Source organism: Pholis gunnellus, assembly GCF_910591455.1.
Source record: "Pholis gunnellus genome assembly, chromosome: 9".
In the NCBI taxonomy this organism is placed as follows: domain Eukaryota; kingdom Metazoa; phylum Chordata; class Actinopteri; order Perciformes; family Pholidae; genus Pholis; species Pholis gunnellus.
The window spans coordinates 17,212,128-17,232,981 of record NC_136535.1 but is presented as its reverse complement, the minus strand read 5'-3'; the positions used below and the strand labels follow the sequence as shown (position 1 = coordinate 17,232,981).

Sequence of the window (20,854 nt, the reverse complement as noted above, 5' to 3'; positions counted from 1 at the left end):
GTGTGTGTGTGTGTGTGTGTGTGTGTGTGTGTGTGTGTGTGTGTGTGTGTGTGTGTGTGGGGAGGAGGGGGAGACAGAGAGATGGCGGACGTAGTCACGTGACTGATTGCACCACGTGAGACTTAACAATGGCGACGTGTCCGTGATTAATTAAAAGGGGGCATGCGACACACCACGCGTGTGTGAAATAAGCGGCGTGCATTTGTTTGTGAGCGTGTGTATGTGTGTACACGTGTGCGTGTGTGTGGGTGGGTTAGTTTGAAAAGAAGGGAAAACACTCAAAGCTAAGTCGATCCTCACCGCAGCAGTAAAGTACAGTAACTGCAACTTTATCACACACCGCAGCGCCGGTCATTTAACTGATAAAATACAGTCTAGTAACTAATTATTTGCTCCCCTTACTGTAAATACTGTAAATAGCATTTTATTTTGGCCCGTCTGCCCTTTCCTCTTGTCTCTCGTTCCACGACACACTCAGGTGGTCGACCGCTGGGCGACTCTCCGCTCACTCATTGGCCCCCTCCTGGTGACACGAGCAGAAATCCAGCCAATCAGCTGGTCCAACAGGGAGATGGACAGAGCAAGTGAGAGGAAGACAGAGGGGGGGGAGGGCTCAAGCAGGGAAAGAAATAGACACGAGCAGTTAACAAAATAGAGGAAAAGACCGGAGGAAAGGAGAACAGAGCGAGAAAGAAAGTGAAGATGCAGTTATTTAACCTTTTGTCCTTTCACTGTGTCAGCGCATGATCAGCAGCCAATCAAATAGTTTGATCGGCGGCCATGTTTTCTGTGTGTGTGTATGTGTGTGTGTTAGCGTGTGAGTTTTGGCTATTTGTCCTGTGTTCCCCTCCCACAATCAGCATTGCTGGAATAGTTTGAGGCTGGGGTCACACTTCACTGTACTGCCCAAAAAGGCCAGGCGGCCGTGTGTGTGTGTGTGTGTGTGTGTGTGTGTGTGTGTGTGTGTGTGTGTGTGTGTGTGTGTGTGTGTGTGTGTGTGTGTGGGTGTGTGGGTGTGGGTGTGTGTCTCTCTCTCTATGTAAATCAGCCGTAACATTATGGGTGGTTTTCATGTAACTTTTCTAAATAACAGGTGAATTTTTCAGGTTCAGTTGAGACATCAGATCTGAAACAGTCTACACACAGTAGAAACTCTGCAAATGTAAACTACACTCAAAACAGAGTGCTTTAAAATTCTAATTACATTTTCTCCTCTCCATCTTGTCTTCTTTCCGTCTTCATCTCCTCCTCTCTGTATTCGTCTCCTCCTCTCTTCCTTCCATACCTTGGCACATACCTCACATAGCAATAGCTCGTGCACACATCCATTAAAGCCCACTTATCAATTATCTTTGTGTCTCTAATGGATCCAAGATGGCACTAATATTTGATCTACATTCATTGTTATCAAGGTTAATCGAGGGGAAAAGAAGTCTGAGAACAGGAGAGAGATAGTGATGAAGAAAGTGACGATTTATCTTTTATCTTCCCACTCTCTCTCTCACATAAACACATCACAAGCACACACATCACGCACAAATGACCTTTTTACAACAGGACATTGCTGTCCGTTTCAATCTTCTTTTTAACAAAAGCGTTCTGTATTCTTTCTGTTTGTCTCCCTCCTCTTACTTACCCTCTGTCTTTACCTTAGCTTACTCTGCAGATGTGGATGTCAAAGACAACACACACACACACACACACACACACACACACACACACACACACACACACACACACACACACACACACACACACACACACACACACACACACACACACACACACAACGCACACTAACGAGGCAGAGAAGTGCAGACGGGAAGAGACGGGGGAGAAAATCAAGTATATTGATTCAGGAGGAAGTTGAGAAAGTAAGAGGGTTGAAAAGGCAGACACACACACACACACACAGAGACAGCTGATAGAAAGTGACTGAAGCAGAGACTGCAGATAATAAGTGAGTGGAAGAGCGAGAGTAATAAGAAGTATCAAGGTGACTGTCTGCGGAGTTATTTCAGCGGAGAGAACAGTGTCTAATGAATGGAAAGAGCGGAGTTATGGAGGGATGAATGAAGCATAGAAACTGGCTGACAGTCTCTCATGAATTATGATTTGAACAACATCCTCGATTCTAATTCTAAGGCTTTGTAATATAGTATCTCTCAATTAAGTTGCTCTAAAGTAATCAATAGTAGCCTGGTAACATACCTGGTAAACATGTCACAAGACAAAACATACAGTTGCCTCAGGCCACTGAGTAACAGTTGTGTCAACTTATTTTGACCTGTAATTGTAGTGTCTCCTATTGACTTATCAGTCATTTAAAAAAAGAAGCCAGAATGCCGCCGTGAACACACAAATGAACTCACAGAAACCGCTTAGCAATGATGCAAATATTCAACAATAATCAGCCTCTCTTCCTCTTCCTTTTTACTTTTTCTTTGTCAGTCAGCCCCAGGATATCCTGCTGTTTGGGTACCCTGTTTGCCCCTCTGATCACAAAAACAGGATGTGTGTGTGTGTGTGTGTGTGTGTGTGTGTGTGTGTGTGTGTGTGTGTGTGTGTGTGTGTGTGTGTGTGTGTGTGTGTGTGTGTGTTAAAAAGAGCAGTTACACCTCACACAGGAAGGGGGGAGGGGGAGGGGGGGGGGGGGAGAGAGAGGCAGTGAGTGAAAATGAAAGAGCAACTGAAATCCTCCCAAGTCGGCCAATAACGCCTCAGCTGTCACAAATCAGTCACTCTGTGTGCTTCTTGCCATTCAGCCATTGCCAAGTTTAGCAGTCATCGCTCTTGCTCACATGACAGGTATGTCACCATTGAGTCGTCTAAGAGGCCTTAAATGGTGCGCTGACAAATGTTGGCTGTAATAGTTCCTTCTTGATCCCTTCCTAAGGCTATTCCAATGTGGCTCAAAATCCAATGGTCCATAGGCTGACCATCAGTAAGGTACTGCGCATAGAACGTTTTATTGATCAGTTGTCACAGGTCTAAGTTTGACAGTCAACTGGCTGAAGGACATGCAAATGGTGTCCACAAGGGGCCGCTAATGAGGGCTGAGCCCCAGATGTTCAACTGGACTGAATTCAAGACACGGGATCCGGTGTCGTCGTACTGTTGATGCATTGATGGGGGAGCACAGTGTGGTGTGGTGGTCAAGCTGTCAAATCAGCCCTCCTGTCAGCCAGCCAGCTCACAGCCAGTAGCTGTCTCAGCTGTCAGTCACTGTCCTCACGTAACCCCCCACAGGAACACACACACACACACACACACGCACACGCACACACACACGTATTTTACACACACAAATGATCCCTGTTTATACAGTGGGAAGGCAATTAAATCCCAGGCACTTCTATTGCAATTTTAATGTTGTGCGCCCCTCCAGCTCTCCTTCACACACACACTCTCTCTTCTCCTCCTTTTTTTTTTTTTTAACAAACACAGTCGCATAGTCTCACAGTCTTTCATCAAAACCATCCACACCCACTCCACCCTTCCCTAGAGAGTGTGAGAGGTTGAGTATACTTGAAGCAAACATGTTTCCTCATGAATTGGACAGGGCAGTTTTTGTGCCGTGTGTGTGTGTGTGTGTGTGTGTGTCTACTTAATCTGGTATTTTCATGTACGATGTGTGTATCTTCATGGCAGCTCTGACACAGCATGACTCAAAGTAGCACTGACCTCAACACTCAATTTAAGCTATGACAATATATTTACTCCAACTCACTCCGACAGTAACGGTAATGAGGAGTTGTTCTTAGATGAAGCGCTGACTCTTTTCTAGAGGATTTAAATGGCGGGTGCCAGGGGTCACTGGCACCCGCCATCTCCCCGAGGACTCATGCTCGTGTGTCAGCTGGAGGGAACCGAGTTTCAGGTCCAGAGAACAAGAGAAAGAACGGTTCTTTTTTTTTTTTGATGGCCCCATTCACCATCTGTGAAAGGTAAAAAGGGCAGAGAGAGAGAAAGAGAGAGAGAGAGAGAGAGAGAGAGACACACACACACACACACACACACACAGAGATAGAGAGATGGAGAGAGAGACACACACAGAGACCCACAGAAAGAGAGAGAGAGAGAGAGAGAGAAGGTGATTCAATGAAATATGTGTAAGGAAAGAGAGAGAGAGAGTAGTGGACACTTGAAGACAACCAAACAGCTTGATACTAGAGAGTGGATGAAGATATGTGGAAAGTAAAGATGAGGCCTGGGGGGGGTGAGGGGATCGATATTGTAACATTTGGGAATAGATCTGTTAGAATTATAATGCTAGAGGTGGAGAGTGAAGGATGGAGAGAGAGACATAAACAAAGACAGTTGATAACTGGGAGGCTGATTTTAAAAAAACAAAAACTAAATCGAGAGAGCAGATTTGTATTTCAGAGGGACGAGGGAAGAATGTGCCTTGGAGGAATGAATTAATATGTCCCTATGGTCTGTTTGTCCAGATTGGGTTATCGTATTAGTTGTTTTGGTTTGTTAACAACTGTTTTATTCATGAGGATATGCTCTCCTTCCCACCCCTACACACACACACACACACACACCCACGCACACACACACATCCACTCCAGCATCTGCGAGTTGTCGCTACTGACACAGTGACCCAGTCCAGTAGATGTAGGTTAGCCTTTCTTGCAGCCCTCTGGGTTTCTGCTCACACTCTCAGGAGCTGACTGTGTAGTTATTGCTGCTGACGCTGAGCTGATCTATTTTATTGCGGCATTGTTTACGGAGCAAAAGACAAGGTTTTGGGCGTGTACTTGAAGCAGAAGTATAATGGAAACGGCACTTGTGAGGCGACCAAGCTAGAATAAAGTCCAAATCAAGTAAGCTTTCTAAATAACTGTCAACAGTTTCCTCTTTCAGTCTTCTGACCTTTTCCTCAACCGTAGTCCTCTAAAAGAGCTCCAAAAGCTTCATATGTGCCAAGAAAGGTTGTTATGTTATGAGAGTACTGCAACAGTTCAAATCACAATTTTAAATGTTGCAATTTTTTGTAATTTAAAATATTTCATATTGTGGCCAGAAAAAGCAACCGCTGTCTGTTCAAATTGTACGTATAGACACTTAGACAGAACAGTTCATCTTCTGCTCTGATATTATATCATGATATCTAATATATTATTGGTTACAATTACAGGATGGTACATTTGATAAGGGGTCATGGTATGTTCTCACTTGTGCTTTCAGGCTCTGCAGAAGTTAGCGAGCCAGTACCTAAAGAGAGACTGGCCTGCAATCAACCCTGATGACCAGAGAACAGACTACAGGTAGGTGTGTGTGTGTGTGTGTGTGTGTGTGTGTGTGTGTGTGTGTGTGTGTGTGTGTGTGTGTGTGTGTGTGTGTGTGTGTGTGTGTGTGTGTGTGGGGATAAGACATGTAGGCAGCCATATTTTCCCATAAAGCACAGCTAATCTTGCTGCCGTTCAAATTTGCTTGCACCTACTTTGCAGTTCACAGTTTTATTGATATTAGTTTTGTGTTTGTTGATTTTAGCAACTACTGCAACATTTCTACACACACGCATCTTTTCTTGCACAGTTTCTCTGGCCCACAGTGGTGTAGAGAATCGTAAAGTTAGCCTCTCTGCGGGAGAACTTTATGATTTTGCCAACGAATTGCCCTTGGGAGTGTAAGCTGTAGAAGTATTTCTGTGCGTTCTCCCTCCAACTAGGAATGTGTATGCAGTGTGGAGGTCCTACTTAGAAGGTACAGTGCAGGTGAGCCAGTCCAGGCTCAACGTGTGCGACAACTACAAAAGCCAAGTGTCGGAGCCCGCGAAGACCGTCAGACTCTACAAGGAGCAGCAACTCAAAAAGGTGAGTCGATGCGTGTGCGGCAGGAGTTAGTCACGGTTTCCTGAAGCAGTCTTTGTTCTCTATCCGTCTCTACAACCACCTTCCATCACACTGAGTTACTGTGACTCATGTTCGGAGGCTCTTTTTCTAACAACTTTCCCTGTTTTCCCTTTTTTTTCTCTTCACAGACCATAGATCAGTTGAGCGGAATTCAAGCGGAGCTGCAGGAGTCGGTGAAGGATTTGGCCAAAGCCAAGAAAAAATACTACGACTGCGAGCAGGTTGCCCACGCTGTACGAGAGAAGGCTGACATAGAGGCCAAGTAAGCTCGCCGTGGCACTATACGTGTGCGTGTGCGTGTGCGTGTGTGTGTGTGTTATTAGGGATGCACGGACAAATAGAAACGACTAGCCAGATGGTCTCCATTGTCAAAATGAATAACATCAAGCAAACAAAGTTGGTTAACCTCACAGAGAGAGAATATGTTTGTATGTAAGAAAAACATGAGGGCTGAAAGAAGAAATCAATTACATAGTGGATTTAAAATAGACATTTTTTGTGTTTTGTTCTTCTTTTGAAGGACACATAGAAGCTCTATCGGATAAAAAAAATGTTTTTCTTTATCCGATCTTTCTAGGATTGAAAGATTGAAATATATGTTTTTTTTATTTGTCGTTCCCACTAAATAGTCCACTGAGTCGTAAAGAAACTTGAGTTTCTACTTTAAGTTAAATATTTTTGAAGCTTTGCACCACAACTAGTGCCGAGGTGTGATCCGTGTTGTTTTCCTCTCAGCCCTCAGCAGCAGCAGCTATGGTGACATTTTCGCTTTATTGAATTCTCTTTCCTGTTCCCTATCGCTCAGTAGAGAGACACAGAAATGAATGCATTGCCGCCGTGCCGCTACACAAGTGTACGCGAGGGTACACGTTAGAGAGAAAAAATGGGGAGACATCGGTCATCGTCGGGCACAAGGAACACACGGGAAGAAGTTGGTGTGAATGCGGAGACGCGACACACACCTCACACACCACTTGGCTGCATAAAGCAGGTTTACATAAGTAGTAACAAACCACACGTATAGAGACAGACATCATCACACACTCATAATGCGTCTGTATGTCAGAGGTTAGAGATCAGAGGTATGAGGTTGTAGAGGTGCCTGGATCTTTGTCTTCTTCCTACCTTACTTTGTTTTAAATATTAGTAACTGTTGTTAATATTTGTGTTTAATTAGATATATGATTTTGTGCATGGATTCCTTCATATTTATTTGTTTGAATCTAAAATCAGAATTAGATCCCAGATGAACTCCTTTGCTTGCTCTGATTTGTCATTTCAGGTCTAAACTGGGTCTGTTTCAGTCAAGAATTAGTTTACAGAAAGCAAGTGTTAAGGTAAGTGGGTAAGCTCAATCACTGACACACAGACACAACACCGTCACCGTCACTTTGAGGCAGAACTTTCAACCAAACTCTTTTAAAACATAATGCAAGAACGCAAATGGTTGTTTCACTTTGCTTCTCTAATCTCTCAAAGCTCTGGTCTGTTGCTATAATGCGGTATCGCAATATCGTCTGTGTCTCTCTTTCTCATTTCAGTTGAAAGCGAAGAGAAGTGACTGTAACTCCAAGGCGACACAAGCCAGGAATGACTACTTGCTAACGCTAGCTGCTGCCAACGCTCACCATGACCGCTACTACCATACAGATCTACTGCACTGCATACAGGTATTTACATGAAGATATATTTGTACGTGAGTGGTGTGAGAGAGAGAGAAAGAGAATAAACGTGGACATTTTTGCTAAAACTGTACATTTCTGGGCAGCTAAAACTGTTGTTTTGAATGCTATTCTTTTTACTGACTTAAGAATCTCACGAGCTGATAATACCCAGAGGGATTTTCCAGGAACAATTTGGGATAAAATGGCTTCTTTTTTATTACTGCACAAAGTCAGACTCCCTCCAAGTAGTTTGAGGGGGAAAAAAAAGAAATCATATGTGAGAAAGTGATGATTTCACAGTTTTGAGTCTTCAAAGAGAGTCGTATAGAGCTCTGTGGATTTGTGAGTTGAAAGGAGCTTATGCAAAGAAAAATCCTGCAAAATGAGCCACCCTGATGTTTGCTTTTACCAAATGATTGGTAGGCATGACATTATATTTTACAGTGTTAAATGAACTGTATTAAGGCCAGAGGACTTCTCACAAAGTTTTGACGTAGTTTGGCATTTGTTTTATGGAAGGATTAGAGAAAAGGTCATCCAAATATGAATGCTAGTGAGTTTGCTGCATCGCTGTATATCACTGATATTCTACATCTGACACCTTTTTATATGACAATCCATCACTGTGAACCTGAATGTGTGCTAGTTTTTTTTTCTTACTATGGTTGTGGTAAGTAATCATTTTGAAGCAAGCGCTGCAAGATAAGGTGATAAGTTGTGACACAGAAGCCAATTTGCCGTCACTCATATTTCTGTCATCAGCGGTAGAACGCGTGGTATTGCGTTACCTTTCTGGCACATGCACAGTCAGAACAATCAGAACACAGGGAGAAATTACACTCTAATATCTGCATGCATATCTCCATTGTGGTTACAAGACAAGAGATCCAGATCCGGTAAAGATAGGCAGATACACACACACACACACACACACACGCACACACACACCTCAGCTACTGTGTGGTGAATAGCTTGAGCAGCTGAGTGACTGTGATGTAATCCTTTTGTAAATACTGTACAAACATGTCAGTCTGACACACACACACACACACACACACACACACCTCACATGTGTGATGTTTTCTTTATCCTGACAGTCATTCGTCTCAGACATGACAGATTTAGCAGACACACAGGGAGACGTACACATTAGAGTCGCTTGGGGACTGCACCTGTGATGTTGCTGTTTTTATTTTTTTGTCTAAATGTATGCAACTTACGTCATAAGTACATAATACATTTAGAATTATTATATGCTATTAATTTAAAATGAAAGGGAAGGTCATTGACTTTTCTATCTGCTTCTCTCTCTCTGTCTTTTATTTTTTTGGCTTTCTGTTTCTTTCTTTGCTTTTTCCATTTTTTTTGAAATTTCTAAATCCCTTGTTTCTTCTTCTCCTGCCTCACTCTCACACACTCGGCCTCCGGCGTGTGTGAGCATCTATACTGTGAGGCCATTCTGAATAATGGATTCTTAGCTCCTCGCGACAGAAGGACAGGACTGCAGGGAAATATGCACATACACAAATACATGCACGCAAACACACAGAGAGAATGAGGGACACTGCTAGAGGGAAGCAATCTGCTCATCCCTCCCCTGCAGTTTTATTTATTATTATTGTGGGTTTTACAGGTCTTCACCTGAACACTTCTAACAGGGGGGCGGAAAATTGCATCGCAAGTTCTTTTCACTGTTTTTGCTCCACATAGATATGTTGAGAAACACAGTGAAGAAAGCAGCATGGATGGCAGACATTAAAATACCAGCCATACAAGATATGCATAACCAAAACAGCACAATACAACCCAGAGCTTCATAAACACTGACTGTACTGACTGTTGCTGCAGACATAACTTGTGTCTTACACTGAGCGCTACTGTCCTTGTCAATGCGACAGTCAGTAGTGAAAGGGCAGTGGAGGAACACACTGCTCCACATCTCCCTCTGCTGGTGGCAGTCGATGCTCCAACTGTCCCCAGACACACACACACACACCTTTGCTGCTCTGTCTGGTCTACTGTGCTGTACTTATTGTTCAGGCTGATGCAGTCATGCAACCCAATAACACACACACACACACACACACACACACACACTGACCGTGATATGAGGACGGGGCTTTTTCTGGAAGCTGACTCACTCCATTTCAACACTACCGTAAATGGATGAAAGAAGGAAGGGAGGAAGAGAAGAAAAGGGGAGGAGGAAATGAGCAGAGTGATGAGGGAACATTTAGAGAGAAGTCAGCCAACAACCCACCCTTAATGACATCATTTCCTTGTCAATGTCCCATTGTTTTATAAGTCTGTTTTGTGTGTGTGTGTGTGCATGTGTGTAAATGCTACGTGCATATTAAAAAAAGATGTTTTTGCATGTTAACTATACTTGGTATTTGTGAAAGAAAAAGAAGGTGTTCCCGGGAGGTTGTAGACTTGGCCTAAAACGTCCCCTGGTCAGCACAGAGTGTAGGCAGGTTCGTGAGAGTGTGAGCTTTTTAAAAGTACTTTGCTTTGAGGAGAGAATGAGTGGCTGAGTATTTGGGAGAGTGTGTTTTTGTGTGTGTGTGTGTGGTCTCCGTGTTTTGTTGAATTGGAATCTGAACCCCTTCACCTTCCCCTGCAGCTGCGAGAACGCTATCCAAAGAACACTTCACACAAACACACACACACGTCTCCCATACACTCATTCTGTCTCTCTCGCTCTTTCATACTTTGTCAAATGCTCGCTCTTCCCCTCTTCATCAGCCTCTCTCTCTCTCTCTCTCGTTCCTCTGTCTGATCTGTTTGGCAACGTGGCCTCCAGCTTGGCAGCCCTACCCCAGCTCCCCTTAGAAGGGCTGTTCATTTGGGCTGCATCACATTGTCTTTATATCGCCGCATCAAAATCCTCTTCTTATAAGGGCTGTCAAATGAAAACATCTGCTCTGTTTCTGGCCTTCTTTTGACTTTGATCTTGTCTCTCATTGTTTGTCTCCCTTTTTTATTTCATATAAATCTGCAGCATAAGGTGACATAACATTGCTCAGGTAGACTAGAATTATTTTCCAAGGTTGGCAGCAAAACCAGGTGCATGTGTGTGTGACAAACTAAGTTTTAACACTAGATAAACTGAAATCATTATTTAAACACACACAGGTGTTTTCAATCACTGGCTGATTAGACCACTAGTCAGGTTAAAGCTGGGTGTTGTCACAGTCTGTACACGCCCACACCGCCTTGAGAAGAGGTCCAATTAGGCAACACAAGTGAAAACACCTGTGTGAGTGGACTATGGGTTTTCAGTTACATGATTATGATAGTCTGACCTGTCTACTATTGTGACACTACTACTGTTTAAGTGGTGTATGATTGGGCAATTTGCGACAAAAAGCGTTTTGTTTTCATTGGAACTCACTTGCTAAATGTATTCGCAGGTTATTTGTTGTTTGAGGCTGTTGTGTCTCTTCCTTATACATAATTATAACTATATCTAAACATACATTAGAATAAGGATTCACTTATCCAATGCCTTTAGGAGAAACACGGTTGAAACTATTACTCCATATCCTTCTCTTAAAGTACAAAGTAGCTGTACAAACAAACTGCACTTTGTGAAACTTACACATCCCTGCAGGTGAAGTTTTCTTCCAGCCTCAAAGACGGGGGACGGGAAGAAAACAAACATTGTTACAGTCAGGCTCCCAGTTACAAAATAGTACAAGTTTGATGATGACAAATGAGGCACTATTGTGCACAGAGGTCTGATGTGAAAATCCACATCTGAATAAATGTAGAAAACCAACAAATATGTTGTTAAAGCTTCTGTGGTAACGGGCTTTGTTCTACTCTTTGACCTTCTTTCTGTCCCTTTCTAGGTGTCACCTCCTAATTCTCTTGTACCCTCTATTTTATTAAGGATTATGGAATTACTTGGGATTAATCCTTTCTTCACTGTAACCTCTGGTCCTTCTCACTCTCTCTGTGTCTTCTAGGCCTTGGATGGCAGGATCTATGAGCATGTGAAAGACTACCTGGTAGAGCTGAGTCGTACCGAGCTGGAGGCCTCGCAAGCCACACACAACACCTTCCAGTTCTTGTTGGACAAATCCACAAGGGTGAGTCACATGTGTCGAGTGACACATGCCTTCTGTACTCATTTTTAGTATTTGTAGAAATACAGTGTTTCTTGGTCTCAAACAGATGCTGTTGGAAATATCTTCTTGACATCATAATAAAAGTTGTTTCACCTGCAGCTGGTCTGCAGTGTTGTACACCTGGTTTTGGAGTAATTACCTAGAGTTATATTACCTTTTGTAATTGTCTAAAGGAACTTGACTTGTTTCTGCTCCTAGCCCAACTCACAAGCCATTTGACCTGAGACATGGATGCCATTTAAAGTGATATGCACAATATCAAACCCCAAATCTATGGTATGAAGACAAAATACTCACCCGCTGTAGGCTTTAAAGGTGGCTGTAAGACGTTTGCAGTTTGCTCCATCACGAGGGAACAGAGGCTGTGGTCAGCAGGGATTCGCTGAGTTTACGATGGATTCCCGAAATTAGCTTTTCACTGCAAAAAAACTTGCATGCAAACACACTGTATTAACTACCTCCCTCTGTCTTTAACTCAGATAATACAAGAATACAACCAGCAGTTGTTCATGCAGGAGAACCCAGTGTTTCACAAAGCACACGACTTCCAGTTCCAGCCCAGCGAATGTGACACGGTGAGAGGCGCATAGTTCTTCAGTTAAACTTGTATTGTTTGTGTATGAACCTGTTTATTCCTGTCTCTTTCAACACACACACACACACACACAGACACACAGACACACACACACGCTCACACAGATAGCAATCAGCCTCTACCCTCCTCCTATTTTTTCTGTCCCTTCCAGTATTGTATTTTACATCGGTGACAGAAGTCTTTAGCACATCTCAATCAGTCGAGTCACTGGAACAGTATTCATGTACTTTGTATTCTTGTGTTTTTAGAGAATCCCATGAATACATCTGGGCTGAGAGGCTTTCCAAGTTAGAAACCAGAGAGCCAAGCTCTGATCATTCGTATTCTCTAGAGAGATCTTTGGCTCTTTTCTTTCCAGCCTTTGGAGATTTTTTTTGGAGGTGTTAACAATTCAGGATGGAGACGTCCAATTAACTCGTGTCTGGTGTCGGCATGACGGAAGCGTGAATCTGCTGTGTTCTAATATTAATCTTTTTAACGTTATATGTTTTGTGTCCACTTGGAGCTTCTCTTTCTAATCCAAGCTTCTTTTCATCATTTCTTTCAATTCAATTGGTTGCTGTATGTTAGAATACTTTCAAACTGTCATAAATCAATCTCAAGTCTGTGTGATAAAAACAGACAGCAGTAGAAATCATGCTGTCACACCCCTCTGGAGACTTGTTAAGTATTGCTGGTTTAAAAAAAAAAGAAAGAAAGATGTCTCCCAGTGGACATTGGGCATAAATCCTAAATAGTTATCCTTTTTCTCGTGTCTGAGTCATGTAGTGCTCTCTTGTTTCTCAGCCTCTTTTCCTGTTTCTCTCTCTCTCTCTCTCTCTCTCTCTCTCTCTCTCTCTCTCTCTCTCTGTGTTCAGACACATTTTCTTTCCCTCTCTGATATTTTCCTTTATTTCATAAACTGCTAACATTTCTCTTAACAACAATGTGCTATTCCTACCTGAGTCTTCCTAATCCTGTTCAACCTTTGCTAACACTTTTCCCAAACCCTTTTTTCCATTAACCCTGTATTTGTGTGTCTGTGTGCTTGCACTGCTGCTCTTGGGTGTGTGTGTGTGTGTGCACGGACGCTTGTGTGTGTGTGTGTGTGTGTGTGTGTGTGTGTGTGTGTGTGTGTGTGTGTGTGTGTGTGTGTGTGTGTGTGTGTGTGTGTGTGTGTGTGTGTGTGTGTGTGTGTGTGTGTGTGTGTGTGTGTGTGTGCCAGACTCTGAGTTCGGTGCCGCAGTTGGTGGACATTGAGCCGTCGCCCGTCAGTGCCATGAGAATGACCCTGGCACAGGTAGTCTTAACTGCTGTTAGCATTCTTCATCTTCATTCCTCCTGACACAAACCACGGATCATCTACTCCATTCACGTCTATCTATTTGTGACATTGACTCACAGTGCAACTCTAACCAATGACTATTTGCATACAGGTGCACTTATTACGCTTAGCGTTTAGTAAACTTTATGCTCATTCTGGCATATGCTGAGAAATCAAACACATTGTAAATAAATCCATTTCAGATGAATAGATTAGATGTTGTGTTGACAGCTGTTAATTGGGTTGTGTGTACTCTAACTCGTTAAGTGTCTATCCGCCTGTTCTCATGACACAATGGTTACTATTCTTTACTACTTCCCTCAAAAGAGGCCCTAGACTGCTTCAGTATAAAGTTCTATGGTGGACAGTGAATTCTGCCATGACTTACCGCTGATTGACTGCAGACATTTGTAATACATTAGGTCAACTAGAATAACCTTTTACATCCCAGCTTGGGCCCATCCCTCTTCCTCAACAGAAAGCAGTGTAGCCGTTCCCGCATGTCTAGCCAGCATCAACACAAAGGCTTTTACTCATGGGCCCATGAACACGTGAAATATTGGTGCACAGAAGCACTCAGCGGGACCGTGACTGTTGCATGCTGCAGCACAGGCGTGGCTACGGTTACACCTATGACATCATGCCCATTGCTGGTGTAATGAATAAGAATAGACCTGAGCAATATGCGCGAGGCTCCGGATTACCGGTTTTAGGTGGATGTTCAGTCACAACCTTAGCCGTCACTTGAGTTTAGCTTTGTTTTTATTCAACAGCAGAGCGAGCAGAGCAAAGTAAAGAACAGCAGTGGTTTCACATGTTTATGATAATTCTGATGACTATTATGACTTTTCCTACCTACCCGTCCTACCCTATTTACCTGCCATGACCTTGTGGTTGCATTTGGTTAAATTATGAGACAAATAGTTAGTTAGTTAAGCTTTATTTATTCAGGAAATCTCATTTTAGATCAGGATCCCTTTTGTAAGAAAGACCTGAGAACAAATTACGTACACACAAGAAAATGAATTCACTCAAAACAAGCATCACACTCACACACACAGCCATAAGAATTAAAACATTGCAAACATTATTAGAATATAAGCTAATGAAGCTTTAAAGTTTCTCACAGTAACGACAGTTTCTTACTTCAGGCTGTGTTCTAGTAGTAAGCTCCATAGTACTGTAAGAGGAATGTTTTCCTATCGTCGGATGAGCTGCGTGCATATTCCTGATTGTAAACAGGAAACCCTTTAGAGCGTAAAATAAAGTGTATTACTTTCGTTGCAGTATTACTATAAGAGCTCTCATACCCTCCATTGTCTAGTTGCTCCATGATAATGAAACAAAGGAGCCGTATTTGCTGGATTACTGAGCACCACTGTTCTGATAGTGGCTCCACTGCCCTGTGATGCTTTGATACTGTCATCTGTTTGTGAGCGATGGCATCCCAGAACCAAGTTACTTATCAGCCGTAACCTTGTTGCTCTTGCATCATCTGAAATATCACTACGCTGTCTTCGCCATGTAGGCAAATGAGTCGAATGCTTGGTGTGTGTGATTTTATTTATTTGCACATTTGTAGTGTGTTATGAGTTCAAAAATATAGTCTTTGCCGGCAGAATGACCGTCTCTGTACTGCTGTTTTGTTTTTGTTGTATGTGTGTGTGTGTGTGTGTGTATTTTCTTTTGTAGATTCTGTGTTAGCTCACCCTTACCTAACCACCACACCAGAATCAAGCGTTGGATGGTTAGTATTGTGCGAGTGAATTCCTTTTGAATAATAAGGACGTTTATTCTTTTAAGTGTCTGCATCTGTGAGCAGAAGCCTATAAAACAGAGAATGCTGGCTGCACAAGTATTGCATACTAAATAATACTAAAACTAAACAAGAATGTAGACACCTTTTTTAATGTGTTTTCTTTTTGCAATCAATGCACATAAAAAGTGTAATCATAGCAACTCATTTGCATAAATCAGAAGGCAATGCTGTCTAGTTTCCCACTGCTCTCATAGAGACACTGCTGCCTTGACTGTGATACAGGTGCTGTTCAACGTGATGCATTGAATCATATTATTATACGAGACTGCAGTATGTCTCCGCAAGCTGTGGCGAGAGATCCTTTTGTTTGTTTTAGAAAACAATGGGAGCCTATGAAGTGTGAAATGATGCTTTAGAAAACAGAGTAGTAGCTTCTGACAGTGGTACAAACCTCATTAAGTTTAGAGCTTTTTTGGGGCATTATTGCCTGACTGTAGTATAGACTTCCAACAAGTGTTTAGTGTTGCAACTACATGACATGTGTCTTAAACTAATGGGTCTCCCTCCCGCCATAAGGCCCGAAGGTTCAGCCTTTTACACCAGCATATATATATATATATATATATATATATGCTGCACCATCATTCACACAGACAGCTACACTCTGACACGGTTCATCCTCACCCCTTCATCCCTGTGGTTTCACAATAACACAGTTGTTATATACAGGGCTCTAAATGACTGTTATTATAGCAGTGGAGGTTGTTATTGAAGTACAGTATGATCACACCATTTTGAGTTTGCTGTGCTGCACTTCACATTTCCCTTAGCTTGCAGACTGGCGAGCCATGACTCTGCCTGTTATCACAGTCACAGTAGTTTTTGCTAATGATTAATCATTGCCACCATCATTTGATGAATTCATATTTGACACTGGCACATTAGAATACAATTATTACTGTTTCACATTGACCAGCAGAACATTTTAAGGTGTTCCAGTACTTTTTTAAGGGGCTTACGGCATGATTTATAAACATAAAGCTGAATACAGGATGAAGTCCTTAAACGTCACATGCAAAGAGAAGATTCAAAGTGTTTTGAAAGCCTGTGTTCACATTTTACTCGCAACATTTTAATGCTGGGAGGCCACCTGAAAAAAACCCCACACTTATTTACTCTGTTTACTCATCGGGGCCCAATTTGCTTAGCTCCCTCCACAATATGTCCGTTTGGACCCACTGTTCAAATCTAGTTTTCTGCCTCCCTGCCTTAACTCCCTCTCTTGCCTAAATGTAATTAAGCTGTAAATCTCCCATGTAACTCTCTTCGTTTCACACCTATACTTAGCCAGATTTATGCCCTCGTGTTACTGAAGCGGCACATAATTAATAGATATGATGTGCATGGAAACTTGCAATTATAATATCCTGTCCCGTGGTCTAGCCACCACACGTTTTAATATCAGATCATGGGAACCCCGTCCTCTCAGGCCTGTGAGCACGAATCAGTGACACTGACTGTATGTGCTGTAAATCCTGAGGCGTAGTTTAGTTGGAATTGACAACTGCCCATTTTTGAAACAGTATAGGCTTCTGATATATGTCACTGAATTTGCAAACACTATATAAATGTTAAGACTTGTTATTTCCACAAAACTGAGATGGAAGTTAAGCTTCTTGATTTTAGTCTGATGATTCAGATTGTGGATGCTTGCATCAATAAAGGACGCAGGTGGAAGTGTTAAAAAAATGAAGCTACTGGGACAACAAATGTAGGGAGTTGTGTACTAAAAATAACCGTTTCCTTAGCCCTGTATGAGCAATGAAAAGATCAAATCAGCCACATTTAAGAAAAGAAAGAAACATAAAACTGAGCAACAGATTTAAATGCAACACAAAAGCAAAAAAGCAGAAAATGAACGAAATAAAGTATATCGATAGATGATGAATGCGATGTGAATATAAAGGACAGAAAGGATGTCTTTCCGCTTTGTTTAAGCAGTACTTTCAGCACACTTAAGGCAGCTAACCATATCTTTTTAATTAGTAGCATAGAAAATAGCATTTTGGGTTGGCGCAAATTCCTACAGTGAGAAAATTGAACTTTTTGAAACTTTTTTAGACATTAACGTTTGTCTCTTGTTCCTTTTTAAAGCCCGGAAAACGTCAAATGGCGTCAAATATTCAGTATTTTACTATAACAAACGCTAATGTCAGTCAAAGTAAAAAAGAAAAACGTATTAAAATGTAGTTATTTAGAATGTAACCCTCAAACACTCAGGACAGTGTCGGTTTGATTCGATGAGAATTTGATTGATAGAGACCAAACGACCCACCGCCAGAGTTTGGATTTAAAGGCTTCTGGTGCACTGACATAAGTGACAACTAAGCCCTGATGTGTGCTGGTTCTGTCGTTGGTAAGTGGTGGATTAGTGACACGGTGTGTAAACTTTCAGACACGTTTAATACATTAGTCTCTGAAGAAAAGCTGCCACATGGTTATGATTGAGGTTGAAAGCCAACATAGCTGCTTTTGTATGTGAAAAAATTAAATTAAGAAACAAACCTGGTCTCTCACTTTGTAGCACACACACACACACACTCTTTCACATGTGGTTTTAATAGCAGTTATTTCGCTCCAAGAGGCTAACAATAGAGCTTTGCAACACATGCTGTTTTAATTACGTGAGGAGGAAACAATCTTTCTCTCACACTTTCTTCAGCTAAATTAACAGCTTCTGCACATCACACACCTCGTGCCGTTACCGCTGACAGTGTACTTATGTGTGCACTTGTGTGTGTGTGTGTGTGTGTGTGGGGATGGGTACATGTGTGTGTTTGTACCCATGCCTGTCTGGTACGTATGCATGTGTGTGTTTGTCTGTATTAGAGTCGTCAGCTGGAGTCGGATACGGGGACGACGGAGGAGCACAGTCTGAACAAGGAGGCCAGGAAATGGGCCACGAGAGTGGCCCGAGAACACAAGAACATCATCCATTACAAGAGAGTAAGACGGACACACACGCATGCTCACATTCATCACACGCACCCGTTTTAGAAATACAATGAGTTTAAAAGACTTTTTTCCTAATCGAGTTCTGTATTTGTGTGGTTCACAGTGTCTGGAGGAGTGTGAGGGCCATGGCTTGCCCTCTACAGAGCAGGGCAGACTAGACCTGGAGTTGAAGATAGAAGACACCAAAGAAAACATACGCAAAGCTGAGGTGTGTGACTCACAATGTCGCCGTTTGTCTTTGATTACGCAGAGAATAAATAATAGGTTGTGTTCCCTTTGCAAAGTTGCCTCAGTGGCTTCATTTAAACCCGACCCTTTCTGTGTGCTCCATGGAGAGCGAATGGAGAGATGTTTCCTCTCTTCTGAACAAGAACAATTCCTCTTTAACAAACCTTCAGTAAACAAACATGAATATATATATATATATATTTTGTGAGTAATTACTAAACAGAGAATGGTGTGTTCAAGGGAAAATAGGGGGAGTGTCGTTTTAGTAAATGTCAAATGTTTTTTTTTCTTAAAATGAACGCCATAAAATTTGAGGCAAAAGTCGTAAATGCTGCATATCGTCGTAGACTCGCTTCCTGCCGTAACTTTAACATTAGCCGAGCAAAGCAGCCCTCTTGTTTTCAGGGACATGAAAGGCAGCCCCGTCCCATATTTCCTCCACCAAGTGTTTGGGCCGAGTGACAAATGATTTGCTAAATATTTGAAATGCTAACAGTGGAAGTCGGCACGGCAGACGTGGTTAGAGTGCAATGAACTAAGTCGGCCCAGAATCGAGCAGTACACCTTTCACATCGGAGGAGGTGTCAAACCATTTACGTTTTTTTTTAACCGTTGTTATCCACAAAGCTGAGTAATCCACTGGTTTTGCGGCACTCTGTTCAGTTGTAGAGGTTTAAACGCACTTCTACACAACTGTATTTGTAACTCACTATGACGGCTCACAGATCTGATGTTAATACACATATAGAAACCTGACCTATGCCATATGTTTGAATGAGCTGTATATGATGAGATCTGATGCTATGATTACATTTCTCTTGCATTTCATAAGCTTTCCCTCGTCTCATCTTGTGTTCACACTCTCTCTCTCTCCTCCACACCTCTCAGTTTTTTCACTTAACGGGAGCTTTATTATAGATGTATCGATTCTCACAGATTCAACCTGTCACAGTAGGAAGGAGATCACTGTATCATCCGTCTTCCACTATCCGCTCTCTTCTGTCTCTGTTCATTTTCCTCTCAGTCTCTCTGTATCTTTTATATCTTTTTCATTCTCTCACTTCACTTTGCAGCTCTCCGGTCAGGCTTTCACATATCTGGCACCCTCTGCTGTCACGTTTGCTCAGAAAACATTTCACTTTTGTTACCGCGTGTCATTAGTATTTCATTTTATTTATTTTTTTATCCCCTAAGGTGTTTTCTTTTGCCAATTATAGGTGAAGTTTATCTTTCACTGCTCTTATTGATATATATTCTCGCTTTTGGTAGTTATTTTAGTCAACCTTGCACCATCAGTAGCTTGTGAGTCTTTCTATCCGTCCACATCTTCTCTCCCTCTTCCTCTCTATCACTGTCTTCCTTCTTTGCTCTTCCAGGCCAACATTACCTTGAGTGAGACGATGCATACTTTATGAGCTCATTTTGGTACAAATGGCTTCATCACAGAGCTCTTGAAAGCAGTACAAAAGAGATGCTCTAGGTTTGATTAGAGCATTATCTGGATACTGACTGTGTCATTCTTTCCTGTTGAAGTCTCACCTTCATCAAACGTGTTGCTGAGGCCATTTCACCATCTTGTTTGCAAGAAAATGAAGCAAAGGCCTATATTTAGGATGGAGCGATGCAATGAATATGTGAATTAAATATGTATTTTCTCAGTCAGTAAGACTGACAGCTTAGTTGCCTCAGTACCCGTCCTCATTAACTGATTTTTCATGAATTACCTAATTTGCTTGCGACAACATCTTAAACACTTTGCAGGCCAACTGCGTTTAACAATCAATGTTTATAGTCGATGGCCTGTCTGTGCTGAAAATGTGGTCGTTTACCAACTTGTCCAACTTCGGTTTATGCTAGATAGTTTTATTTGTCCCACAATTTATTTCATCAGGATTTTTTTTACGGAAAATACGATGCAGGAAGACCTATTTATTAGACATGGTTATATTGAGGATATGTTGCCTTCATGGACTTAAGTAGACACGGATCATTAGAGGGGAAGAGTAAGTTTGAATTTAGGTTCTTGTAATATGGCCACAGAAGTACTTTTACCTAAAATTCAAATGGCTCCCCTGTTGTACTTAACGAACAACTGAAGGAAGGAGCGCAAAACCTAAACGGGTAATACACTGTAAATGTTTTATGCCTTTGGATCTAATCTGCAGTGTTCAACAGTACAGCACCTCAATCTTTACAAGGATCCTCCTCTTCTCGCCTCTGTTTAACGGGATCAATAATCACTGAAAGAAAGAGTCGAGTTATGTATTCTATGCTCTCTACAAACGTCTGACTT

General features: G+C 42.1%; 1 protein-coding gene across 1 annotated transcript in view; it reads left to right on the top strand.

Annotated features, from left to right (window-relative positions):
- fchsd2 (FCH and double SH3 domains 2) overlaps positions 1-20,854 on the top strand; it is a 49,879-nt gene that overhangs the window by 16,368 nt on the left and 12,657 nt on the right. Inside the window, exons 4-13 of the mRNA XM_079165845.1 lie at positions 5,197-5,276; positions 5,681-5,825; positions 5,993-6,126; positions 7,147-7,201; positions 7,406-7,534; positions 11,500-11,622; positions 12,141-12,236; positions 13,461-13,535; positions 18,208-18,324; positions 18,437-18,541. Coding sequence (XP_079021971.1) covers positions 5,197-5,276; positions 5,681-5,825; positions 5,993-6,126; positions 7,147-7,201; positions 7,406-7,534; positions 11,500-11,622; positions 12,141-12,236; positions 13,461-13,535; positions 18,208-18,324; positions 18,437-18,541 — 1,059 coding nt within the window. The remainder of the gene's footprint in view (positions 1-5,196; positions 5,277-5,680; positions 5,826-5,992; positions 6,127-7,146; positions 7,202-7,405; positions 7,535-11,499; positions 11,623-12,140; positions 12,237-13,460; positions 13,536-18,207; positions 18,325-18,436; positions 18,542-20,854) is intronic.